The sequence below is a fragment of the Gopherus evgoodei genome, chromosome 17 (assembly GCF_007399415.2).
Source record: "Gopherus evgoodei ecotype Sinaloan lineage chromosome 17, rGopEvg1_v1.p, whole genome shotgun sequence".
Lineage (NCBI taxonomy): Eukaryota > Metazoa > Chordata > Testudines > Testudinidae > Gopherus > Gopherus evgoodei.
The window spans coordinates 19,977,718-20,000,399 of record NC_044338.1 but is presented as its reverse complement, the minus strand read 5'-3'; the positions used below and the strand labels follow the sequence as shown (position 1 = coordinate 20,000,399).

The following is a 22,682-nucleotide window of genomic DNA, read 5'->3' as shown; positions in this document are numbered from 1 at the left end:
ACGAGTTCTGGCTACGGGTTGTATGAAATACAACTGAAAACATCATAGATTGATGCATCTGTGTTGTTTTTAATACAATCTGCTCTTCGACAGCCTGCCCTGCCCTGGTGAGCTGGCGAGCATATGGTCCCCTCTTTCTTCTAGCACCGAAGTTGCAGCTGCGCCTTTTTACATTTCAGTGATGTTTTGACCCAGCCCCTGGATTTGTAAGGCTGAAGCCTGTTTTTATAGCTGGTAAAGCCCTAGCCAATTACAGCTACCGCTGCTGAGTCAGCAGATGTAACAGTCCCTAGCGAGTCGACAAATGACTGCGTTCCCAAATTGAGTTGGGAAGGAGCGCAGCATCCACACAAGACTTAAACTGTCTGGAAAAGCAGGCCTTTTGAAGTAGGTATTTAAGTGAATAAATATTGTCAGTGAACAAATCGCCAGGTGAAATAGCTGATAGCAAATACAGTGGGTAGCGAAATCACTTTGCTGGCGAGAGCTGCCACTTGCAGTCCAGGAGAATGTCTAGAGAGTACAGATCGCTGTTCAGAAACCTGCTGTCACAAAGAGAAGCGCCTTGTCAGCGGAATCCCTGCTCTCTGCTCGTTCACATTTGTACCTGCCTCAGTCAGAGAGAGGGTGCATGGCGTGTCTGCCATTGCGTACACTAGTCACTGTCAGGAGTGTAAAGGGCCCATTCTGATTAAAGTGCTCTCATTCTAGCATGCAGATTCCTTATTTCTTAAGAGCGGCCTGGTAGAGGAAGGGAAAATTATCTTCCAAGAGACTGGAATCCTCTCTCCCTTTCAGCAGTCATGGCCTTGTCTACGCTGGGGGTGGGATGTAGGGTATACGTAGCTACACGCTGCAGTGAAAAGTAGGCTGCATCTCCACTGCAGTGTGTAACTACCTTTGAGGCTCCGGCTGTGGGGAGCTGCCAGAGCCATTCCCTCCCTCCCAACCACTGTCTCCCCCCACCGGAAACTTTCCCTGCTGCCAGAGTCTCCCGCTGTGTAAAGCCCTGTTTAAATGCACTTTGGTATTACACTCCCCTGGAGGATATTCAGACCCGGGTGGTGTGTAATTCTCAAGGGACACTAGACCAGCATGATCTGCTTTTGCAGCAGATCAGCTTGTTTTCCTTAAATTAGATGTGGATTCTCTGGCCTATCCAAACAACTTCGCTTCCTTATTGGTCCACTGCAGCTGGGAATCAGTTTTGGTGGTGGATTCCCATCAGAATCCCAAGAGGTCTCCCTTCCAAAGGCAGAGGGAGTCAGCTGAGATAGGAAGTGCCACACTTAGCATGCGCCCTCTCAGCCCAGGCCAGCCCTCCTAAAGTGCCCTGCTCCCCAAGTCACTGACCTTCAGATTTTGCGTGGTGCGCGTATGTCCATCTGGACTCCGGAGCTTCGTGTAATTTGAAGGGATGAAGATGGCCAGCAGAGAGAGAGCCAGACTAGTAGGATGGACTGTATGGGAGGGGATTTGAGGACAATTCTTCAGGACAGCATGGCCACAGGGGGCAACCAGGTTAATAGGTTCCGTGCAAGAAGCATCTGATCAGGAAGACTGCGGTGCGTGCCAGGTAGGGGAATGATCTTTCCCCCTTCTCTGGTCTTGCTGCTGTTTTTCTTTCTTCCCGTTTCCTCCTTGTTCCCAGCTATCTTGATTGCCATTTCCGTTTCAATAGACATAGTGTTACATGTTCCCCTGTCGTTCAGCCGTAGCAGTGATTCAACTTCTGTGAGCAGGAAGATTCCCTTCCCCGTCCCCCAGAACTACAGTATTAATTTTTTAATTTACAATGCATCCGTCAGAGCTCTGGGTGCTTGTCATCCCTTCAACAAGCATGTATCAGCCAACGCAAAGAGAACTCCGAGCATTTCTAGTGCACACATCACCATGGCCTTTTCCCCACCTAGCAGGGCAATGCAGCCCACCTTCCCCTGAGAATATCCTGCCTCCAGCTTCCTGGAGTTCAAATTCAAGGAGCATTTCGCTAGATGCCCGAGCTGATCTGAGCTGCTGATACAAGTGCATAAGGAGAGACTTGGTCACTAAGATAACCGGTCTCAGTCCAAGCTAACATCTTGAATTGCACTTGCAGACAAGCCATTGCAGAGTATCAAGGTGAAACGTGCACCATATAAACCCTGCCACTAAGTAGGACATGCAGGATTAAAATGTGTCTGAGGTGGAGTGGGATGAGTCAGTGTAAATCCCATCTGCTTTGGCGTGTGCTTTCCCAGTTAGAGTATAAAGTAAAGCAGAGAACCAGCACCCATCCGAAGCCAGTCATCTGGCACTGCTGAGGACTGCCTTGCTTTGTAGCAGTGCTGGTGCAACCTGCGGATTCCTCTTTGATTAGATGTTTCATGGATGTCCTCTCCCTGCCCTGTACTAGTTCTTGCAGCTCTGTCCTTTGCTCCTAACTTTGACTCTAGGTCCGCAGCTGCCTGTCTGCCTACTTCTCTGGTGAAAGTGAAGAGTGTTTGTCCTAGGGCTTGAGCCTTCCTTCCAGCCCTTCTGAATTCACATGTTAGTAAGCTGCTCCTTGCAGGGCAGACCACTGCTCAGCAATTAGACTGGCCCCATGGAGGAGAGAATGGAAATGTGTTGCCAGCAGATAATCTCTCTTGGCCAGGGTGGGCCCTTTTTCAGGGAGACCAATGAGACTCAAGTTCTTGTGCATTGTCCTATTTCAAGTGTCCACCTTGATGCCAATTGTCACCTATTTCCCTGTCCCCTAAATCACAGTGGGGCATATCTCAGGAAAGACAGTAAGCGAGGCCAGCCCACACTAAAATGGAGAGCAGAGAGAACCTTTAGGACAGCAGTCCCTGATCCCCTTCCCATTAAAATAAGTGACAACGTCACCTGTAGGGCTCTCAGAAATACAGTACTGTGTGAACACCCTCTGGCTTTCTCTCGCCCAGCTTCGGCGTCATCCCCAGCACTCCTCTGGCCATTCATACTCCGCTGATGCCAAACCAAAGTATTGACATCTCCCTTCCCCTCAACACCTTGGGACCTGTCATGAAAATGGAGCCTCTCAACAACCTCCAGGTAAGCAGCGTCTGATGCTACATTGGGGACTCACAGCTCAGTTGTCTTCCTCCCGCTTCTTCTAGAGGTCGCCTCTGTTTGGGGGCTCCTCCACATAGGAATCCAGAAGTTCACGTGAAATGCTGAGCAGTGGCTTCTCAGGGGCGGGCAGGGTGGACTTCTGGCCAGCAATCTGTTGGAAATGGTAGGGAGGGGGGTTTTGTAGCACTTAGAGGTGATCTACGTCCTCTCTCATCCTGAAAGTTCGCAAACCTAAACTGACATGCAGGTCTCACTTGATGCTGCTGCAGTGCAGCCACCTCTTGGGTGGGACATGGCCAAGAGTGTGCAGCAAGGCTGCACAATGTAGGACAGGAGGCAAAGATGATTCCTTGGTTAACTGGAACTGTAGCAGGGAGACAGAATGTAGTTACCAGAGCTGGGCTTTGCACTGGGTGCTGGGCTGTCACTCTCAAGGCTTGTATTTAGCACCTTCTCCAAAGACTGTACGCTCTTCTGATTATGTGGTGTTCAAACAAACTCCTCTTTGATATTTTAATACCCCTCCTTCCCAGCATCTTTATAGCAGGAAAACGTAACCCTTTTAACCTCAGATTCAAGCCACACTGCGTCAGAACATCTGCCCTCCGCAAAGTGGGAGCTTGTGGCTAATGACATACACAGGCGCTCTTGAACAAAACTGGGGAAGTTGGCCAGTGAAGCTTGGAAGTTCTGCAGAGCCCAGATGCCACGTGGTGTTAATGTACATAACCAAAAAGCCATGTGCACTAGGCGGTCTTGCAGAGCTATGCAGATTATCTGATAAATGAGGGAGGCTGGGTTTGCCTCCTTTCCTCCTCCGAAAGGGAAATACCCATCTTGTTTAATCTCCCGCAAGGAATGACTTCCTTGTGTTGTACCTGTTTGTTTTGGCAGTAAATAAGCCAGCCCTCTTGGAGCTGCGTGAATACAGCAGATTCGGATGTGCTCCAGACAACGTACATACGGAGCTAGTTGAGAGGGCAGGGTCGGGGTTTACTAGGCTTGCCAAGAGGCAGGCTGGAAAGGAGAGAAAGAGCCGCGAACATCTGGAGCGGATCCCCACGCTGGGTGTTAGTTGAGCTCAGATGATGGCTTGAGATGTAAGGAACCTGCGGGAAAGATGGCTGCTGCTGAAGTGATTAAATATTTATTTAGCCCTGCTAGTTTTAAGTGGTGCTTTCCTGAGATCATTGGCACTTTCTCTGCCCCAAAGAGCTAAGGTCCAGGAAACAGCGGGCAAGGGGTTGTTAATGTTACATTAATGAAGCTGTTTTGTATATTTCAGTTCTCAGGCCCTTACTTCTCACTTTAATGCAGGGGTTGGTAAAGCAGTTCTCCCTCCAGGGGGCCTCACCGCTTCCCTTAGTGCAGCTTGGGGTCAGATATTTCAGTGGCGATGCTGGGGTCTTGGCACTGCTAGGGTTATCTAGGTTGCATTCACCTCACCGGTCAGGCAGATGCAGCTCTCAAACAGAATGGAGTTTTGCCCCATTGGCAGAGTCTGCGGTAGCTCCCTATTTCCTGGAAACTGGCTGGTTAGTGGGTCCCCTGTCTATAGCCTGTTATATCTGTGCATCTCCTGGGTAGAGACTTCTCGTATCCAGCAGATGCAAATAATCAGTTTCAGAGCACATAGAGCTCTGTGCCTTGATCTGGGGCTGGGGGAGGTTGGGATGAAGCGGGTCTGAATATATATATAATCCCATTGGTATGGTCTCCAGTTGCATTAGGGGCCCAGACGGAGTAGAGCACTTCCCATGTACAGAGAGTTCTTACTCCCTCCAGGGTTTTAAGAAAAAAAAGCAATGATTAAATTGTAACTTTCATCTGCCTGAACAACAGTTTCCTTCTCTTGACTGTTCCGCTCCGTGGCTTATGACTTATTAATGAGTCTCCGGGCAAACAGCTAGAAATAGCTCCACTGTTTAGTTCCTAAGGATCCAAATTGACATCACATCACAAGAGTGGTGCAATAGCTGCTTCTGCATGAGTGGAGCAGGTCCCCTACCCCACAGACCCTCGGCAAAGTCACGAGGTTAGGGGAGTACATGGATGAGCTGCACGTGATACCTCCCATGCGGGGGCCTTTTCTGCTTAGAGAGAAGGAGGCAGGGCAGGGGGATTGATAATGCCATTGGAATCCATTCCACAGAGGTAGGAATTTCAGCATTTTGCACCACAGTGTAGAAGACCCATAAGGATCACCGATTTCCCAGGGCCAGGAATAGCTAGGCATGTCAAGGTGGTGATTATATCAGTTTGGTTCAGCTGTTATGAACCTAACTCATGGGGACAGAATGGGCGAGTCCCAGACCTTCTAGATCTGGCTTTGGACATGAAGGAGTGTCCCATAAACCAAAAACACACACGGAAGCCACTGCTTCCTTTGCTCAGAAAGGAGATGAAATACTGGGTTACTATGAAGCCAGTTTGTTTCTAGCAGAAAATGCTACAAGAATAAATCAGAGCGAAAACGTATGTGGAAACCTCCAGCTGCCTTATTTGGAAATAAGCAGAGCATTCATTAGTGCCGGATCTGCTCATTCGTTGACTAGCTACCTCATTGCCACACAAGTTGGCTGCCCTTTTACAATCAGGGAAGCTGCCATATGGAGTAATAGTATCTCTCTCAGCTGAGAGTTGAGTCACGCTGGTAACGAACGCCAAGTTAAAAAGTACGGTTGTTACTCTCCAGACCGCAGTGGATTTGATGGAGATGTGTCATTGCGCTGTCAGCACCCACCTCTGGAGTGGCATTCTTTGTGGTTTTCCACAGAAATAATTACTTTTAAAACATCCTACAGAATTCACTCTGATAGGTGCCGTACTGAGAGCAATTTATAGCAAAATATAGGGACTTATATGTTTCTCTACACTAATTTTCATTTAAGAAAGAAATCTCTCAGTAAGTTGAGTGCGATATTGCATGTGATTTTCTGTGCATGGAATTGTTAGGAGCCGGTGTACAGGATTTGTTTGAACTTTAAGGCCCTTAATTTCATTTTTTTTATTCTGCGTTTTTGTTGCAGTAACAGAAAAATAAGTCCTCAGGCAACCAAACTCATCTCTAAATTCCTATGGCATGTGAACTAAAGACTTCAAAGGCTAGTAGTTTGTTCTGCAGGCAGCAATTTCAGAAGTAATGCGTTTGTCCTGTTCGTGCTGTAATTTTATTAGAATGTCTTATTCTCCACTATGTGCAGTTTAATTTTTACCTCTTTCCTAATCAGCGAAAGCGATCAAAACACTTGACATGTTAACAAAAACCAACACATTAGAGAAGGGAAAACTAAATGTTAAGAGAGCTACTTATGCAAGATGCAGTCGGGGTCCACACCCGGCATTAACAGCTTCTAGACTGTGTTTACCTGTCCTGCCATGTATGATAAAGGATAGAACACTCCCTCCCTTCTCACCCCCAACCTAATATTGAAAATGGTTGATCAGCTTTGTAGCAAAGTTTGATTGACCCCTAAAGGATGAAGTCAGATGTAAATACAGAAGCATCTCAGCCCTGTAAAGTTAAGCAGACTCCAGACTGGTTCATTGTATTTCTATCCCTATTGCATTCCCTAAAAGAGAGCTGCTGTTGGAATGAGCCTTTTTAAGAGTGTCTGTTGCTAAATGAGATCTTCATGACTTAGTTCTTGTTTTGTTAATTTCCATCAGTGCTGATTGCTTAGGAACATTTTCAAATTACTTACTCAGCCTTTCATTGGCCACCTGGCATTTGGCTTGATCTCACCACTGCACAGTGCTGGCTAAATCCAGTGGTAGCTGCTAGGCTCTTCTAGAGTCATAGAAATGTAGAACTGGAAGGACTTTGAAAGGTCGTCGAGTCCAGTCCCCTGCCTTCACAACAGGGCTAAGTACTGTCCCGAACAGATTATTTTGCCCCAGAACTCTAAATGGCCCCCTCAAGGATTGAAGTCACAACCATAGGTTTAGCAGGCCAGTCCTCCAATCGCTGAGCTAGTCCTTCCCCACAAAAACAACAAAGCCTGGGACTGAAGGGACCTCTAGATTTTCAGTCCGCAACGGTGCCAGGGCTGAGCTGGCCTTCAGAGGCCCTGGGTTGACTGCAGGCTAAGGAAATGCAGACTTGTTCGGCTTCTGTTTTTCTTTTGTCACCTTGGAGCAAGATGTGGAACCCGAGCGGCAGTTGCATCTCCCCTGGAGATCGCTGGGGCAGTTGCTTTTTCGAGTCTCTGCCTCAGCGCACATGGGATAAAGTAGTGGTTCTGCAATGAGAGCATGTGGTGGTTTAAAAAAAAGTCCATTAATCCTATCCAGACCAGAGCCAGGTTTAGAATAAAAAAAGCCATGCAGGAATGTCTGCTGGGAACTGTCCTGTACCAAAGTGAAGCCCCAGTCCTAATACACCCCCGTTCAAGGGTAGTTCAGAAATCCCCTCAATGTTGTAACTTCTGCATTATGCCGAGCAGCCCTGGGAGAAATTGCAAGCATTGCAGTGTCCTGCCCCGATATACGGGATATTTTGTTAGGTTTTTTTATGTTCAAGACAACTGCAGATGCTGAGCCATGAAATGAGTAAAGGCTTCTAAAATTCTGTGCCTTCTGTCACTTGAAAATGATGAGCTGTGTGTGGGCTGTCTCTGACTAACCATCTTACCCAGAATTCGGGGCTAGTTAAAACCAGGTTCAGTCCAGAGCCCATCTGCACTACAAAATCCACCGTTTTATGGCCCAACTGTGTTAAAACCTGGGTTGTCTTTTTACTTGTGTGGGCAGAATAAAATGTTATAACCGTGTTGGGGAACCAAGTCTTAACCCTGGTCGAAATCTAGACTGTGCGTTTCCACACGGGCAAGAGTAAACCATGTTATAACACTGTTTAGTCCACTGAGGGTGTTTAACAGCGAAGAACATATTTACCATTGGCTGTGTAGTAGTGCTTGTGAATGTTTAAAATAGTTTCCCATCAGAGTTACACCAAATCTCATTTTACTGAGCTTTTCATCTATATTTGGCCTGGATTTAATGTTCAGAAGAAGCATTTGATCTCTGCTGGAAGGGTAACCTGAAGTACAGCTTTAGCTAATACATTGCTGTCCATTCTGGATTTCCATGCTGAATACAGCTGTGTTTGCCAGTTATTCCACATATTTCTGCACAACACCGTAAAACTTGCAATCATGGTTGTGGCTGGCACAGTTTGCTCCTGTATAGACAGGGCTTTAAGGCTGCATCTGTACTAGCAATTTCCCCAAAAATTTCCTAAGGAGAAAATGCTATTGCAAAACAGCCTTGGCATTCAATTCAGTCTTGTCTGTTCTTGCTCTGAGAAGGTCTAGATCAGTGGTTCTCAGCCCACGGCCTGCATGTGGCCCAATTAGCGCACACCTGCGGCCCAGCTCAGCCATGTGCTAAAGGCTACGGACTCTCAGCTGCCCTGCCACACAGTGGACTCCCGGCTGCTACTCGACCCCATGTGGTGGGGCTCGGAGTCCAGGCAGCCAGCTGCTGGCCAGCCCCACACGGCAAGGTCCTGGTGGAGTCTGGAGGTAGGGTCCTGGCTGCCCCCTGCACCGGGTCTGGGCAGCCAGGTGCTGCCTGGCCCCCCACAGCAGGATCTGGGGGTCGGGGTCGCTTCCCCACGCCCAGCTCTCCACTCCTGGCCCCACTCTGGAGGGGTCTCTGGGCAGAGGGTGCTGAGAATAGGGTTTTGGGAGGCAGTTAGGTGGGGGACACTGGTTCTCAACCTGCGGCCCAGCTAACACTTTGTTTCATAAGTTGAGAAGCATTGGTCTAGACTCTGCAGAGGCAGTAGTGATGGTGTCTAGTCTAGCCTGGCAATCCCATAATGCTGCAATAGGGAAGAGAATTTCAGAAAATTGCCAGGTCTGCCTTGCTACTACATCGATCTAGAATCATAGCAGGTTAGAGTTGGAAGAGACCTCGGGAGGTCATCTCGTCCAACCCAGCTCAGCTGTGTGCTAAAGGCTATGGGCTCCCAGCTGCCAATCTGGAGTTTTGTTGCTCTCTGTCCCAACAGAGAGCAACAAAACTCCAGATTGCCCTGGATGTAACTGCCTGCCCTGCCCTGGATGATTTAATAAAAAAACAAGCTAGAACAAATCACAAAGAGCCTTAATGTACCTACTTGTGCCTGGAGCATTGGGGTTCTCTTGGGATTTTTTAACATTCTACATCGACAACGTGTTCCATTCCTTGGCATTACCTTCTATCAATCACCAGGACTTGTTCAGCACAGCTGGTGAGCGAGCAGCCCAGCGCATGACTTCAATTATTTCAAAATGCCCTTAAAATTCTTCTCAATTGGCTGGCACACACTTGTAGTGATTGTGTTGCCAATTGCTGCATTTCTTCATGGATAGCGATACTGGAAACAGAACTTTGACTCACTGCAAAACACTGTGAAATGTAGAACAAGCTTCTGCTGTTTCCTCCAAACTGCGTTTGAAAAGTGTGGTGAAACCTTTTCCCGTTCAAGGGTCAAGCGAAGATGCAATTCTCTCCTCTGAAGAAGGCTAACCTAAGTAAGCCACTGGAGATCAGAAGACCTGGGTTTAGTTCCCAGCACTTCCTCTACAACCATGGACTAGTCACCTTAGGGATACTTCTCCGCCTCCTGGGGATGTTGAAGATCATTTCATTATCATGTGAGTGGATCCAGTGCTGTGATGAAGGGGATCATACAAGTGCATGAAGAGAGAAGGTGATGTGGAGAGGCATTGAGTGTTTACGTAAGCAAGGAAACCACTTTAGCTTCAGCAAACAGATTCCGTTTTGGAAGGAGAGACGGAAAAAACAAATATCTCTCTTCCAAGCGACAAACTGACTGAGTGTTGAGCATGCATTGGATTAGTTCCATGGCGGGACGGGATGGCAGGTTTGGGGAGTTGTTAACCCTTCTCAGAGGGCGTGGGGAGACACTAAGACACACCTCTTGGAAAGACATGTGAAGGTAGAGGGCCTGACAAGGACATGGTGGACGTTCCAGCCAGGGCTCTGAGATCTTGTCAAATCTCACAAGCCAAGCAGGGCTGGACCTGGTTGGAGCTTGGCTGAGAAATCTAGGGGAACCCAGACACTACAGAAAGGGGTGATGACGATCCAGTAGGGGCTCTTCTCTATGCTGGTCCTGACCCAGTTCCCCAGTACATTGGAAGTCATTGTGCTGTTGGAGGGGAGTGTTTTCTGCATCAGCCTTAGTCTTGTATCAAGAATATTGACTGTTTGTGGCACTTTTTGCAAGAGTTTTGTGTTAGCTCTTGTCTTGGCCAAATTGCAGATGACCCCAGTGGTTTCATCTGGGTACTGTATTCTGCTCTTCCTGCCCTAAACAGTTGTCTGATGTTGTGTGCCATTAAACAGCTGTCACGTTCCACCCCCGAGCTGGCTATATTTCGGTGGTAGATTAAACCGTCCCTGTGTGTCTATATATCTGAAAAGGAAGGACCTTGCGGGAGAAAACTGGCAGGACCCATCAGTAACGATGTGCTGCTTTCACTGTGAGCCTGCTCGGGGACAGTCTTCCGGTTCTTTAGCAGCACCGGGAATAATGCTAATTATGTGGATCCTTCCTTGAAGCCCTTTGTTTAGGTGGGTACTGTTCCCCACAGTTTGATAGATGGGAAACTGAGGCACGGAGGTGGGGGATTTGCCCATGGTCACAGTGGGGAGCCAATGGTAGTTGGGAATAGAACTGTAATTCTCCCAATATCTACCACAGATCCATGTATTGTTTTAACCACAATCCCGTATAATCTCCAGCAGTGGTGAGTCAAGCAAGTAAAAAGAGCTTCCTCCTGCACTGCCTTCAGACCCAGGTAAAAAGCTGAGCTTAATTTCATGCCTTGAAGAGAGAGGTGCTTAAGGCGAGAGAGCCATATCCCAGTGAAGAGGGGAAGAAATCACCTGTGAACGCGTCTGTGCTCTGGGTGTTCACAACCCACGACGGAGTGGAGTCTGCAGCAGTTCCCTCAGTTTGCCAGACCTGTCCTCATTGGCATGAGATGCAGCACATTTGATACAATAAAATGTGCTTTGGAAGTTACAATAGAGCCAGACACACATGAGAGCCTAACCTTCCTTCCACTAATTTACTGTTCCCTGACCATTGACGCAAACCTCATTTCAGGAGGTGACAGCTGCAGCCAAGGACATGTCATCCAGCCAGGGTGCTCCGGGCACTCCAGTCTGCTGCCTGAGCTCAGGATTTGTGCTTCTAGGGAGAGCACGCAGCAATCAGCGGCTGTCAAATCCTGTAGGATCCTGCGAACCGTACCCATCAAACAACATGAGGGGAAGCAGAGAGCATTCATGTGAGGTTTCTGGCTGCAGACATGGTCATGGAAATAAACCCTGGCCTTGTGCTGGCAGAGGTGATGTAGGTCCTGGAAAAGAAAGTTCTCACTTTGATAATATCATGGCTGTAAGGCACTCTGATGCAAACTCTGGGTATATCTACACTGCAAGGGGGAGCGTGCTTTTCAGCATAGGTGTTAGCCCGTGTCGGTCTACCCATCTGTCTACTCAGGCTAAGAAGCACAGTCCCAGCTGCAGGGAAGATGTATCCTACAACTGAGTGCACGGTCCTTAATTCAGCCTTGGTACTCCCAGGGTGTGTTCTTTACTGAGTACATGGCATTCCAGGGCATGGCGAGTGCGTCCACACCCATCTTTAAAGCTTTGTTTTAATACTAACGTGGTTTGGGTTTGATTTCTTTTTTTAAGCATTGCACACTCACAATGTCTAAGAAATGAATGTTACGCACCTTAGAACAGCAGCTGCCAGCCATCAGCGTTCTGATATCTTCCTGCAGTGAAAGAGTTCAGACACAGCAAAGCAAGCGAACGTGAATCCCGACAGTTTGGTTCGACAGGAGATGCTCTCTCAGCGACGGCTCAAGGTGCCAAAGGGGCGCAATTGAACAAGCTCTGAGCGGTTGGGTGCCTGGGGCAGGTTTTGCCCAGGCGAGACCTTTTCAGTGTTAGAACATCACAGGAAAGCCTGTCTGAACAAATAAAACCTGTCCCCTTTGTTTTTGCAAAAGGCTTTATCCTCTCTTGTGTGGCAGAATTCAAAGAGAAGAGAGGGTTCCCCCGCCCCCCTTCAAACCAGGTTGCAGATGGAAAGCCAGCTTCAACCAGGGCATACCAGGCAGTCTCTCTCTCGGAAGAGGGTAAGGCTGAAGGTGCTAGTACATTCTTAATTACACACTACACACAGGCAAACTTCTCTGAAGGGTGAGCCCTGTTTGGATCAGCAAGCTCTTGTGGAAAGTTTGTCTGAATGAGAGGGGTTATTGAAGATGAATGGAAATTCCTTGTGTGTGTGTCAAGGAAAGTGCTGTTATATAAGGCTACAGGGAGGCAGCTGAACGGAGCAGGTTGTGAAGAATTTCTTAAAGTCGTTTGGGGAACTTTCTTTCAGTGGTGACTGGCCCACAGTCATCCTTGCTTGTAAAAACACCATATCTGGTTGTACTGAAAGGTAAACTGTCAGGCTGGAGGGAGGTTACTAGTGGAGTTCCTCAGGGAACAGGTTTGGGACCAATCTTATTTAATCTCTTTATTACTGACCTTGTCAGAAAAAGTGGGAATGTGCTAATAAAGTTTGCGGATGACACAAAGTTGGGAGGTATTGCTAACGCAGAGAAGGACCGGGATATCCCACAGGAAGATCTGGATGACCTTGTAAACTGGAGTAATAGTAATAGGATGAAATTTAATAGTGAAAAGTGCAAGGTCATGCATTTAGGGATTAATAACAAGAATTAGTGTTATAAGCTGGGGACGCATCACTTGGAAGTAAGAGAAGAGGAGAAGGACCTCGGAGTATTGGTTGATCACAGGATGACTATGAGCCGCCAATGTGATATGGCCATTAAAAAAGCTAATGTGGTCTTGGGATGCATCAGTATTTCCAGTAGAGATAGGAGGTGTTTAGTACCGTTATACAAGGCACTGGTGACACCTCATCTGGAATACTGTGTGCAGTTCTGGTCTCCCATGTTTAAGAAGGATGAATTCAAACTGGAACAGGTACAGAGAAGGGCTCCTAGGATGATCCAAGGAATGGAAAACGTGTCTTATGAAAGGAGACTCAAAGAGCTTGGCTTGTTTAGCATAACCAAAAGAAGGCTGAGGGGAGATATGATTGCTCTCTCTAAATATATCAGAGAGATAAATACCAGAGAGGGAAAAGAATTATTTAAGCTCAGTACCAATGTGGGCACACAAACAAATGGATATAAACTGGCCATCAGGAAGTTTAGACTTGAAATTAGACTAAGGTTTCTAACCATCAGAGAAGTAAAGTTCTGGAACAGCCTTCCAAGGGGAACAGTGGGAGCAAAAGACACATCTGGCTTCAAAACTAAGCTTAATGAGTTTATGGAGGGGATGGTATGATGGGATAGCATAATTTTGGCAATTAATTGATCTTTGACTATTAGCGGTAAATATGCCCAATGGCCTGTGATGGGATGTTAGATGGGGTGGGGATCTGAGTTGCTACAGAGAATTCTTTCCTGGGTGTCTGGCTGGTGAGTATTGCCCACGTGCTCAGGGTTTAGCTGATCTCCATATTTGGGGTCGGGAAGGAATTTTCCTTCAGGGCAGATTGGCAGATACCCTGGGGGTTTTTTGCCTTCCTCTGCAGCATGGGGCACGGGTCACTTGCGAGGATTCTCTGCACCTTGATTTGAGGACTTCAATAGATCAGACATAGGCTTGATACAGGAGTGGGTGAGTGAGATTCTATGGCCTGCATTGTGCAGGGAGACTAGATGATCATAATGGTCCCTTCTGACCTTGTAGTCTATGATTCTATGATTCTGTCAGGGGAAAACTTAGATAACAGAGGAGTTAAGAGAACCTTTTGGAACAGAAGAAATAAGGTTCCTGGCCCAGAATTGCCTCCAAGTTTTCTTGGAAGCGCTTGTAATAGTGTCTGTGATGGTATGTGTCAGACACTGCAGAGCTGAGCATGAGGAGCAATGACAGGTAACTGGGCTGTGGTCTCTGGCCCAGAGAGCCTTGTTTTTAATAACCTCCCTCCTTTGTAGATAGCCCTGCTGTATGTAGCAAGCTGTGGCTAACCCCTGTAGCAGGGCACGCTTTGCGTGGTTTGTGCAACTAACACAGGAGTGCATCAGACGTGTCCAGAGATCAGAAACCCCCAGGGACTCTTGAGACCTGCTCCCAGACGAAAGGTTTGCAGTGTTGTTGAAGACTGGTGCACAGCCGCATTGGGAAGCTGTTCCGTTTGTGAGTAAATGTCCTGCCTGGGAAAGATGCTGGGATAACATCTCCAGAAATGTAAAGTTCTTGCCCCATGGAAGCAGAAACCCTTCCCAGCTCCCAGTGTTCCTCTTAGGGCTCGTCTCTCGGGGATCAGAGAAGAGAGCAGTCTGTTCCTGGGCCTCCCTCCAGATTCTGTGCAGTGGATGCTGCCCGCTGGGCCCTGTACTGAGACTGTCAGCCTTGTCTCTCGCAAATTGCCATCAGAAGGCTCCAAACCAGGTGGCTGAGGCTCAGACAAAGTGACCTAGCACTCATGAGACTCCACATCACTGCTCCAGTCTCGTCAGCTACCCACAGCCTCAGCTAGGGGAAAGGGGGTGAGAGAGAGAGAGAGAGATTTTTATTGGCTGTCACAGGTCCAGGCTCAAACAAATTTTCTCTTGAAGCCCTGCCATACGGAAGGAAGTGCCTGATAATATGTAGAATAAACCTTAATAAATAAACCAGGACTTATTGTGGCACCAGTGGGAGTGTGAGCCCTAGCAGGATTACCCCTCGCTCACATCAGCACTGCTCCTGGTTTGCAAAGGCTGCTTGTGAAGGCTGATTGCAAGTGATGTCAACCGTGAACCCTGTGATGCAATTTGCTAGGGAGGACGCAGGGCTGCTTGCTGTGGTGTCAGGAGGAAATGGTGCTTCAATGCGCTGCGCTGCATCAGAATCGGCTGGCTCAGTAGTCTTCAGCAGAGTTGAGAGGGAGGTCAACAGATTCCTTTTTATAGCACTCTCGTAACTGCAGAAGCAAGATCAACATCTTAATTTGGTGTGTGCCTCTAGATCTGTGCCTGGAGGGAGAGGAAGCTCTTTCCTCGGCCCCTGTTGTAAGCTGCTGCTGTTGTATAGCAACAACAATTAGCTACAAAAACTAACGAACCTCTGTTGCTGTAGAATAAACACGACCGTTAATCATAGAAATCAGAGCTAGGAAAGATCTCTTCAGTGGCGAAGTCTGCCTCCCTGCTGTGCAGCATTGCTCACTACAGTATGTCTTACTAGTGCACAGTCAAGTCCAATTTAAAATGCCCCGAGCATTGGAGCGGCCTCTTTCCTCAGGAGATTAACATGCTGCTTAATAGATTTCACTGTCGTTTCCCCAGACATTTAGCTGAAATTTTTCCAGCTTCAGTTCAATGCCATTACTCCCTAGTTATACCCCGTGTTATACCCCTGAATAGTTCCATCTCCCTCCTGGCTGGCTGCCCTCTTCCTGAATTTATAGACACCTCTCTCCCCCCTCCCTCCACATAATTTAGCCAAACCTCACACGTTTTGCTTGGATAAATCGTTCTTTCCAGTCTCCCAGTTAATTTGCACCTCTCTGAAAGCCACCTAGTTTGTTTAAATCGCTCTAAAGTGATGGCAGGAACTGAAGGTAATATTCCATCTGCCTCTCAACCTTCAAACCTGCCAGCATGTGATGTTGGCAGTCAGTGTATGACAACAGACCGTAATGTAAAGCTATTTATATTTATGGGTCATTGACAAGGTGTAATGGTTTTAACTAATCCCTGCTTTTAAAAGAGCTTTTCTCACTGTGTGAATTAAATATACACCCTTTTTAAACAACAACAACAACAACATAAAAGACGTGGAAAAAACAAGTTATGTCACATGCAAATCTCATGCTTTTCTCTGCTCTTCAGGGACCCTTCCAACTGCTCCAAAATAATTTTCAGTTGTTCCAAACGCTGACCTCATTTCCTTAATGCTCTAGTTTGCATATATTCCAAACTTGCTGATTGGTGTATTCAGATTTCCCATCACCCCCTCCTCTCCTTTATCAACAGCTATTTCTACTGGGATTTGTTTTATTTCAAAATAGGCCCTACAGAACACAGGGACATTTTATTCTGCAGACAAAACATAGAGGTCTTTAATTTTGCCTCTGTGGATTAATCTGGTTCACCACTGGCTACAACTCATCTGACTGGTGACCTAACTGAAATACAAACACAGTGGGTGAACCAGATTAATCCACAGATTAATCTGGTTTCCTCGGGATCTTCAGGGAGTGAGGTGCTCAATTCCTATTGACATTGAAGGGTATTTACGTATCCCAGCCACAACCCATAACGAGATGTTATGCGTTTTCCGGTCAATACTGTCTATCCAATGCCTGCGTTAGGATTCATCTATTCCAAGGAATTGTGGATATCTGCCAGACTCTGTTCCAGCGACATTGTGTGGTGTAGGCAGAGTGACCTCAGTTACAACAATACATTTTCTTGGACCTTTGGTTTGCCCCTACTATTGCCATAAGCCTCATCAAGGAGAAAATTCAAGTGCAGTCACTCTCCTGGTGAGCAAAGAGCAGGCAGTCCTACGCAGAATGGCTTCTTGGTGGTGCTAAGAGGCAATCGTTTGCAGCTCTTCCGCTGTGGGCAATTAAACTTTTCACCCATTGATTGCCCTCCCCCAGTTGCTATAAAGCAGACCCTGTTCCCTCCAGCCCAGTGCTGAGCTGTTGATTCAGTCAGCCACCGCCATGGTGATATTTACACAGCTTTCCTCAGGATAAAGCTGCTAAACACCAAGGAATTCCGGCACTGCTGCGAAAGTGTGTTAAATGGCCCCCTTACACTGGAGTAATGTGCACTGTTGGTCTTGTGTGTGTGTGTGTGTGTGTGTGTAGCACAGGAGGTGTCAAGGGTTAAAAGGCAACGCAGCTGGAAGTGCGGTAGATGCGGGTAGTGAGGTAAGAGTGGAGGATCTGGGTTGTATTCCCAATTCTGGCACTGACGTGCTGTGAGACCTCAGGCAAGTCACTTAGCCATTGGGCTTCAGTGTCCCTGTTTGCAAAAGGCAGCCTTGTGAGACACGCTGAGGTAATCTGATGAACGTGGCAATATACGTGCTATGCATTGTTAGCAAGGTGTTGCCGAGACACGTCCGAGTGCAGTGTAAAAGGGAGTGTCCAAAGTTAGTGGCCGACTGAGTATGAACTGGCAAATGGATCCAGTGTCCAAACCCCACCTACATGCTGCAACAAAGAAATTACATTCAGTGCAGGAGAGGGGACGTTGAAGACAGAAGATCGGCTTCAGGCTATGGAGTATTCAGAGCATGGCTAGACTGAGAAAAGAAACCAAGGAATCTGTGTGGAGGGGAGGACAGGGACATGGAAAGGGGAGTGTGAGCCTAGCTAGGGGGAGGCTGGCTGAAATTGTTGAACACACAGGTTGGGTGGGGAATGGGCCAGGTTGCAAATAGGAGGGAGGGGACATGAATGGAAGGTTAAAAAGCCCATCTGTGGACTGGGGCGTGAAATGACAGAGCGCCTGCATGCAGCCAGAATAGATTAGCATTGGGGGGGAGTGATGGGAAATGAGGGCGGAATAAGAAATGAGCTTGAGGCCGCTAGCTGTGAACCCACAGCTGCTGGCACAGTGAAGTGCCCACGGGAGGGGAGTGAGACCTGATGAAGGAGCAGGCTGGGTGCGCCCCTTGTCTGTAACTGCTGAGAGACGTTCTTCCAGGCCCAGCAGCATCTCTCCACGTACCCCAGTGTGCACAGCTGGCCTTCGCCTCCAGGCAGGGCCGTTAAAGATCACCACCCCTAGAAAGGCACGAGCCCCCGAGGCGGATGGCTAGGAGACTCCTGTCCCGTCCATGCCCAGCAGGCTGCAGAAAATGCCCTAATTCTCCTTTTGTTTTCCTGCCAGGTGGCTGTGAAAAACAGCATCGATGTCTTCTACTTCAGCTGCCTTATTCCTCTCAATGTACTTTTTGTGGAGGATGGCAAAATGGGTGAGTACTGTTTAGTCAGCGTCCCTCTGCTCTTTGGAGAGCCACACGGGCAGGCAGAGTACAGCGTCCTGACAGAGCACAGCTTTGATGCAAGTCCGTCCATAGCAGAGACCCATCGGTACTGGGATCCCAGGGCAGTGTAGTAGCCAGTCCCTGCTCTCCTGCAGTCGCTATTCAAAGCAGTTACATTTCCAGAACATCCCTCCTTTGGTCTGATTCTACCTGCCAAACGTAGGTACGCTGCCCAAATCCTGCTCTCGTGGAAGTTGTCCATTGACTTCAGTGGGACCAGGATTTAGCCCATAAATCTTACACTGTAACCCCTTCTTCACGTTCTCTCCGGTTCGATAGTCTGCTTTTACATCAGAGGCAGAGAAGGTGCCTGGTAAACAGAATCATAGCTGGCTTGTATGTTTGGCCTTTTTGCTGATGGGAAAGGGAAATCCTGCATGATGTGGTTCTTGCATTCTGAGCTTTGGAGTCTCTTCCTAACAAACCCCACCTGCTCCTGACTCGTGAAAGTCTGCTGCAGCGAAGGCATTGGGGACAGATCCACATGGTCTTCAAGGCTTTGCTGCCTTCAGTCAAACTAGGCTAGACAAATTGCTAGCCAATGTGTTGCAGGGAAAACTCTTGAACTAGACCCCAAGGGATGGACTAGATGCGACCAGGCAGGTCTCTTCTGTCTCTGCAGCATGTCCTTCTGCAGTGACTCTTGGGACCGGCAGTGTGGGTAGTTCAGAGAACCAGGAGGGCGGGACACTGACCGTTGTCTTTCCTGTATGTAGAACGCCAAGTCTTCCTTGCCACGTGGAAGGATATTCCAAATGAAAATGAGCTCCAGTTCCAGATTAAAGAGTGTCACTTGAATGCTGGTGAGTAACTGGGTTCTGGACCGCAGAGAGCCTTCATGTAGTGCACAGGAGTGACAGGTACTCAGTAGAGTGTTTCCGGTTATTAGCATTGTCTGTTGACAATGCTGACAAATCAGGATTGCAGGTACAGGCTGAGCAGTTAAAAATTCTAGCTCCAAGGATTTGTTTAACATAAACTTTCAGCTGAATTCCATAAAAGGAGGTTCCACCGTGAATGTCTCTGAAAACAGTCCCCTCCCTAGGATTTCACCCGTTCCCTTTTTCCTTCCGTTACAGTTCTTACGTTCTCCCTTTCCTGTTTATTTGCCTTCCTTGTCATGGTGTCTCTGAGCAGAGAGCTCTGGGCGTGACTTCAAACCCTTCTTGCTAGTTACTGTGGTTTGTACCCTAACCCACATCACAGAAATTTCCTACTGGTTCCAAGTTGTTGTCTTTCACTGTCAGGCTGGGATCCCTGAGGCTTGTTAGCTATAGGCGCAGCTGTGGCTGAGTGGCTTGAGAAGAAGACTAGGAGTGAGGGAATGTGGGACGTAGATCTGCCACTAACTTGCTGTGCCACCTTGGATAAGTCAGCTGTCCCTCCTGTGCCTGTTTCCCCATCTGAAAGTAAGTGGCCTAGTGGTTAGAGCACTGGACTGGGACTCAGGAAACCTGAGTTTTGTTCCCTGCTACATGACTTCGGACAGATTACTTCAGTTTCCCCGTCTGTACAAATGAATAAGGATACTGAGCTTTGTAAAGTGCTTCGAGCTCTCCTGATGAAAAGCTCTACAGGAGAGCTAGGAGGTGGTGTCTGCTGATATAAGGCCACAGTCATATATTGCTATTGTTTAGTGTTACTTTGCTGGCTTTCGATTGTACCCTGTCTACTTCAGCCAAGTGCTTTGTCAGCTATTTGCCTCTATTAGGCAATGAACATCTCGCGTGTACGGAAGACCTTTTTGCCACTGAAGGATGAGGGAGTGCATGGCTGGTAGAACTGCACTGTTCCCGTTTGAGAGGCCTGGATGGGATCCAAGTGCTTGTAACTAAAGCTAGTATGTTTTACAGAGAGGTGTGTCCCTCCTGATCACAAACTCCTGGTACTTTCTCTCCTGCCTGCCATCACGCAGGGATAACACTCCTCACTTCAGTCACAAGCAGACACCACCGCCTGCCTTTGTAGCCATGATTTTTTTTCTATTTTGGACCGCAAAAGATGTGACGCAAATAGCAGCCGTTGGACCTTATGACTTGATTCTGTTCCTGGGATTCTGGCGAGGGCAGCCTCTCAGCCGCTCCCAGCGCACCTTTTGTTCCAGCCTCTCAAATGGCACACTGACATTTCCACCTGATTGGAAGTCCTGCCCTGTAATCCATCACACCCTTCCCCTTCTACTCTCATCCATTAGCCACTCTGTCTGTTGTGCTCTGCGGCACAGAGGGAAGGTTTCGTTCTTGTGATGGACAATTTGTCACTTTTTAAAATCCTGCCCCCCTCCCCTTGGACCTACGTTCTAAATGTTCAGTCTCAGCAGGTGGCTTTATTTCTGACGAGACTTCCAGAAACTAGTTCTTTTCCTCTCTGTAAACCATAGCTGATAACACTGTGGATCTGGCTGTCTGGGAGGAATAGGTAGTTTAATTCCTGGTTGCTCGACGTACATCGACGGGCCATCTAGTCCATTTTGCGGCCACTACACTGTCTCTAATTGTAGGATACTCTACTGTCCAGGTTTCTACCTGACCCTTGGTTGTGATTAGCCTATGCACTGCAGTGTGTTCTCCACTTTACCCACCTGTTCCCCTTGACTGGGAGTCATTAAAGGATGCAGAGTAATTGGCAGCATTCCCTGTTGGGCTGCTTTACCAGCCATGTGCCACACCTTGTGCCTGGGCTTGCTTAGAATTGTAATGAAGCCCAGCTCTCAGCAGAGGGGCAGGCAGGAGCGCTCCAGTCCCGGTAGATTTCTGAGCGGTTGCATACCATGTGAGTAATAACATTGCTCTATTGCAGTGTTATCTGCAGTATCAGCAGGGCTCAGAGAGAGGAAGCTCCTGTCAGTCTTTTAGTGAGAGCTTTGGAAGCAGTGCCTGTCTGAGTGTGATCCATCGCTAGGGAGGCTACAGTGTGTGCAGAATCTGCCAGCTTCCTCTGCTTGTTTAAGGAGGAAAATGGGTCATGTCTGATAAACAGCCTTCAAATGCTTTTATCAGCTGACGCCTCTGTTCTTGTCTTCGGAGCTGATGCCTCGTCCCTGCTGCAATTACAGGAGCCATTTTCTGCACTGACCACCTGGATCGCAGAGCCGAGCAGGCTGAGAGCTAGTGGGTGCGGAAGGCTGAGCGCTAGGCATGGAATAACAGGTGTTAGGCTGTGGCTACACTGGTGCAGACTTGATGCACGGTGCAGCACGATTTGTACCCTTGCGATTTCAAACTGGAGGAAGCTGCACAGCACTGGTGTAAATCTTGTGTACATTAAGGTTTTGCACCAGTGGTTCTGGCTAAAAACCTAGTGTAGACAATGCCTTACTATAGGCTACCTCTAACCGTCATCCAATCTTCCCTCTAAGGATAGTGGCTTGCAATGGTGAAGTCTGTGTGTACTTGCCCTGGGTGTGTGGATTAAACAATCTACCTCCGTTATCGTGGCCTTTTTCTCAAAGAGACCCCAGCAGCTGATTAAAGCTTGCATGGTAAATTTCAGCTCTCCCATGTTTGTTATGAGGAATCTGAACAGTGCAGCTGTGTAACTTTCATACCCTTGGCATAGACAGGGACAGGCATGCTCTAGGGACCTGGTCCTAGCTTTCAGCTGTGCCAGAGCAGCAGTTGCCATGAACCAAGCTTGTGAATTTCAGTGGCTGTTGACTATGATTCAAAATTTGCTGCGATGCCGCTCTTCAGCCCAGATCCCTGCTTCCAGCAGCTGCTAGTTTTCAATAGGTGTCCAGGCCATCTTTTTCAATGTAAATCGATATGAATCCCATGCTAATTCCTGAATCCACAGTGTGGTGTGATCTCTTCCAGGTCTAGGAACCCTGTTAACGACAACATTCATTCTCCAGTCTAGCTGATTTCCGGTTCAACAACATGAATTGAGCTATGAACTAAAAATACCTCCATTTCCCAGCTGATCTGCCATAATCACAGCGGAACCGGTTATTTAAATATAGTGGCAGAGCTATAGCAGGCATTTGACAGATGGAGCAAACACACTGGCAATTGTGCATTGGCTCCTGAGGAGCTGAGGCAAGGGCTAATCAAAACAGTCTTCCCTCTATCAATGCGCGCTGCCTGGCATTCTTTCTCCTCATCGTGCAGACCCTTCACTTCCATCTTCATGAATGTTTAGATCTTACAAACACCAGTACAGCACCTAGAGGAGAGAGACAGATGATACCAGAAGCCCTGCCATCCAGCTGAGTGAGGAATGCTGATTTCTGTAATGGGACATTTAAATTAGAAATAAATCTCTTTTTTACTGAGTCAGGGATGCAGTTTGCTAATTTCTTGTCTGGCTCTGTGCTCTACTGTACATCCAGGATTGTGTGTCTGTCCCTGGGCAGCAGTCAGATTTCAAAGCACCTTTAGCCTAATAACTCTAGTGATTTACCAAATTCATCAATGTACACCTCTACCGCGATGTAACGTGGGTTCGCATATAACACGGTAAAGCTCTGACACTCTGCTCTAAGCAGCATG

At 47.8% G+C, this 22,682-nt stretch overlaps 1 protein-coding gene across 4 annotated transcripts in view; it reads left to right on the top strand.

Moving 5' to 3' along the window:
• AP2B1 (adaptor related protein complex 2 subunit beta 1) overlaps nt 1-22,682 on the top strand; it is a 99,407-nt gene that overhangs the window by 64,200 nt on the left and 12,525 nt on the right. For all 4 annotated transcript variants that reach the window (XM_030537090.1, XM_030537089.1, XM_030537087.1 and 1 more), the window contains 3 exons: nt 2,928-3,057; nt 18,036-18,120; nt 18,909-18,995. In XM_030537090.1, the coding sequence (XP_030392950.1) occupies nt 2,928-3,057; nt 18,036-18,120; nt 18,909-18,995 (302 nt within the window). The remainder of the gene's footprint in view (nt 1-2,927; nt 3,058-18,035; nt 18,121-18,908; nt 18,996-22,682) is intronic.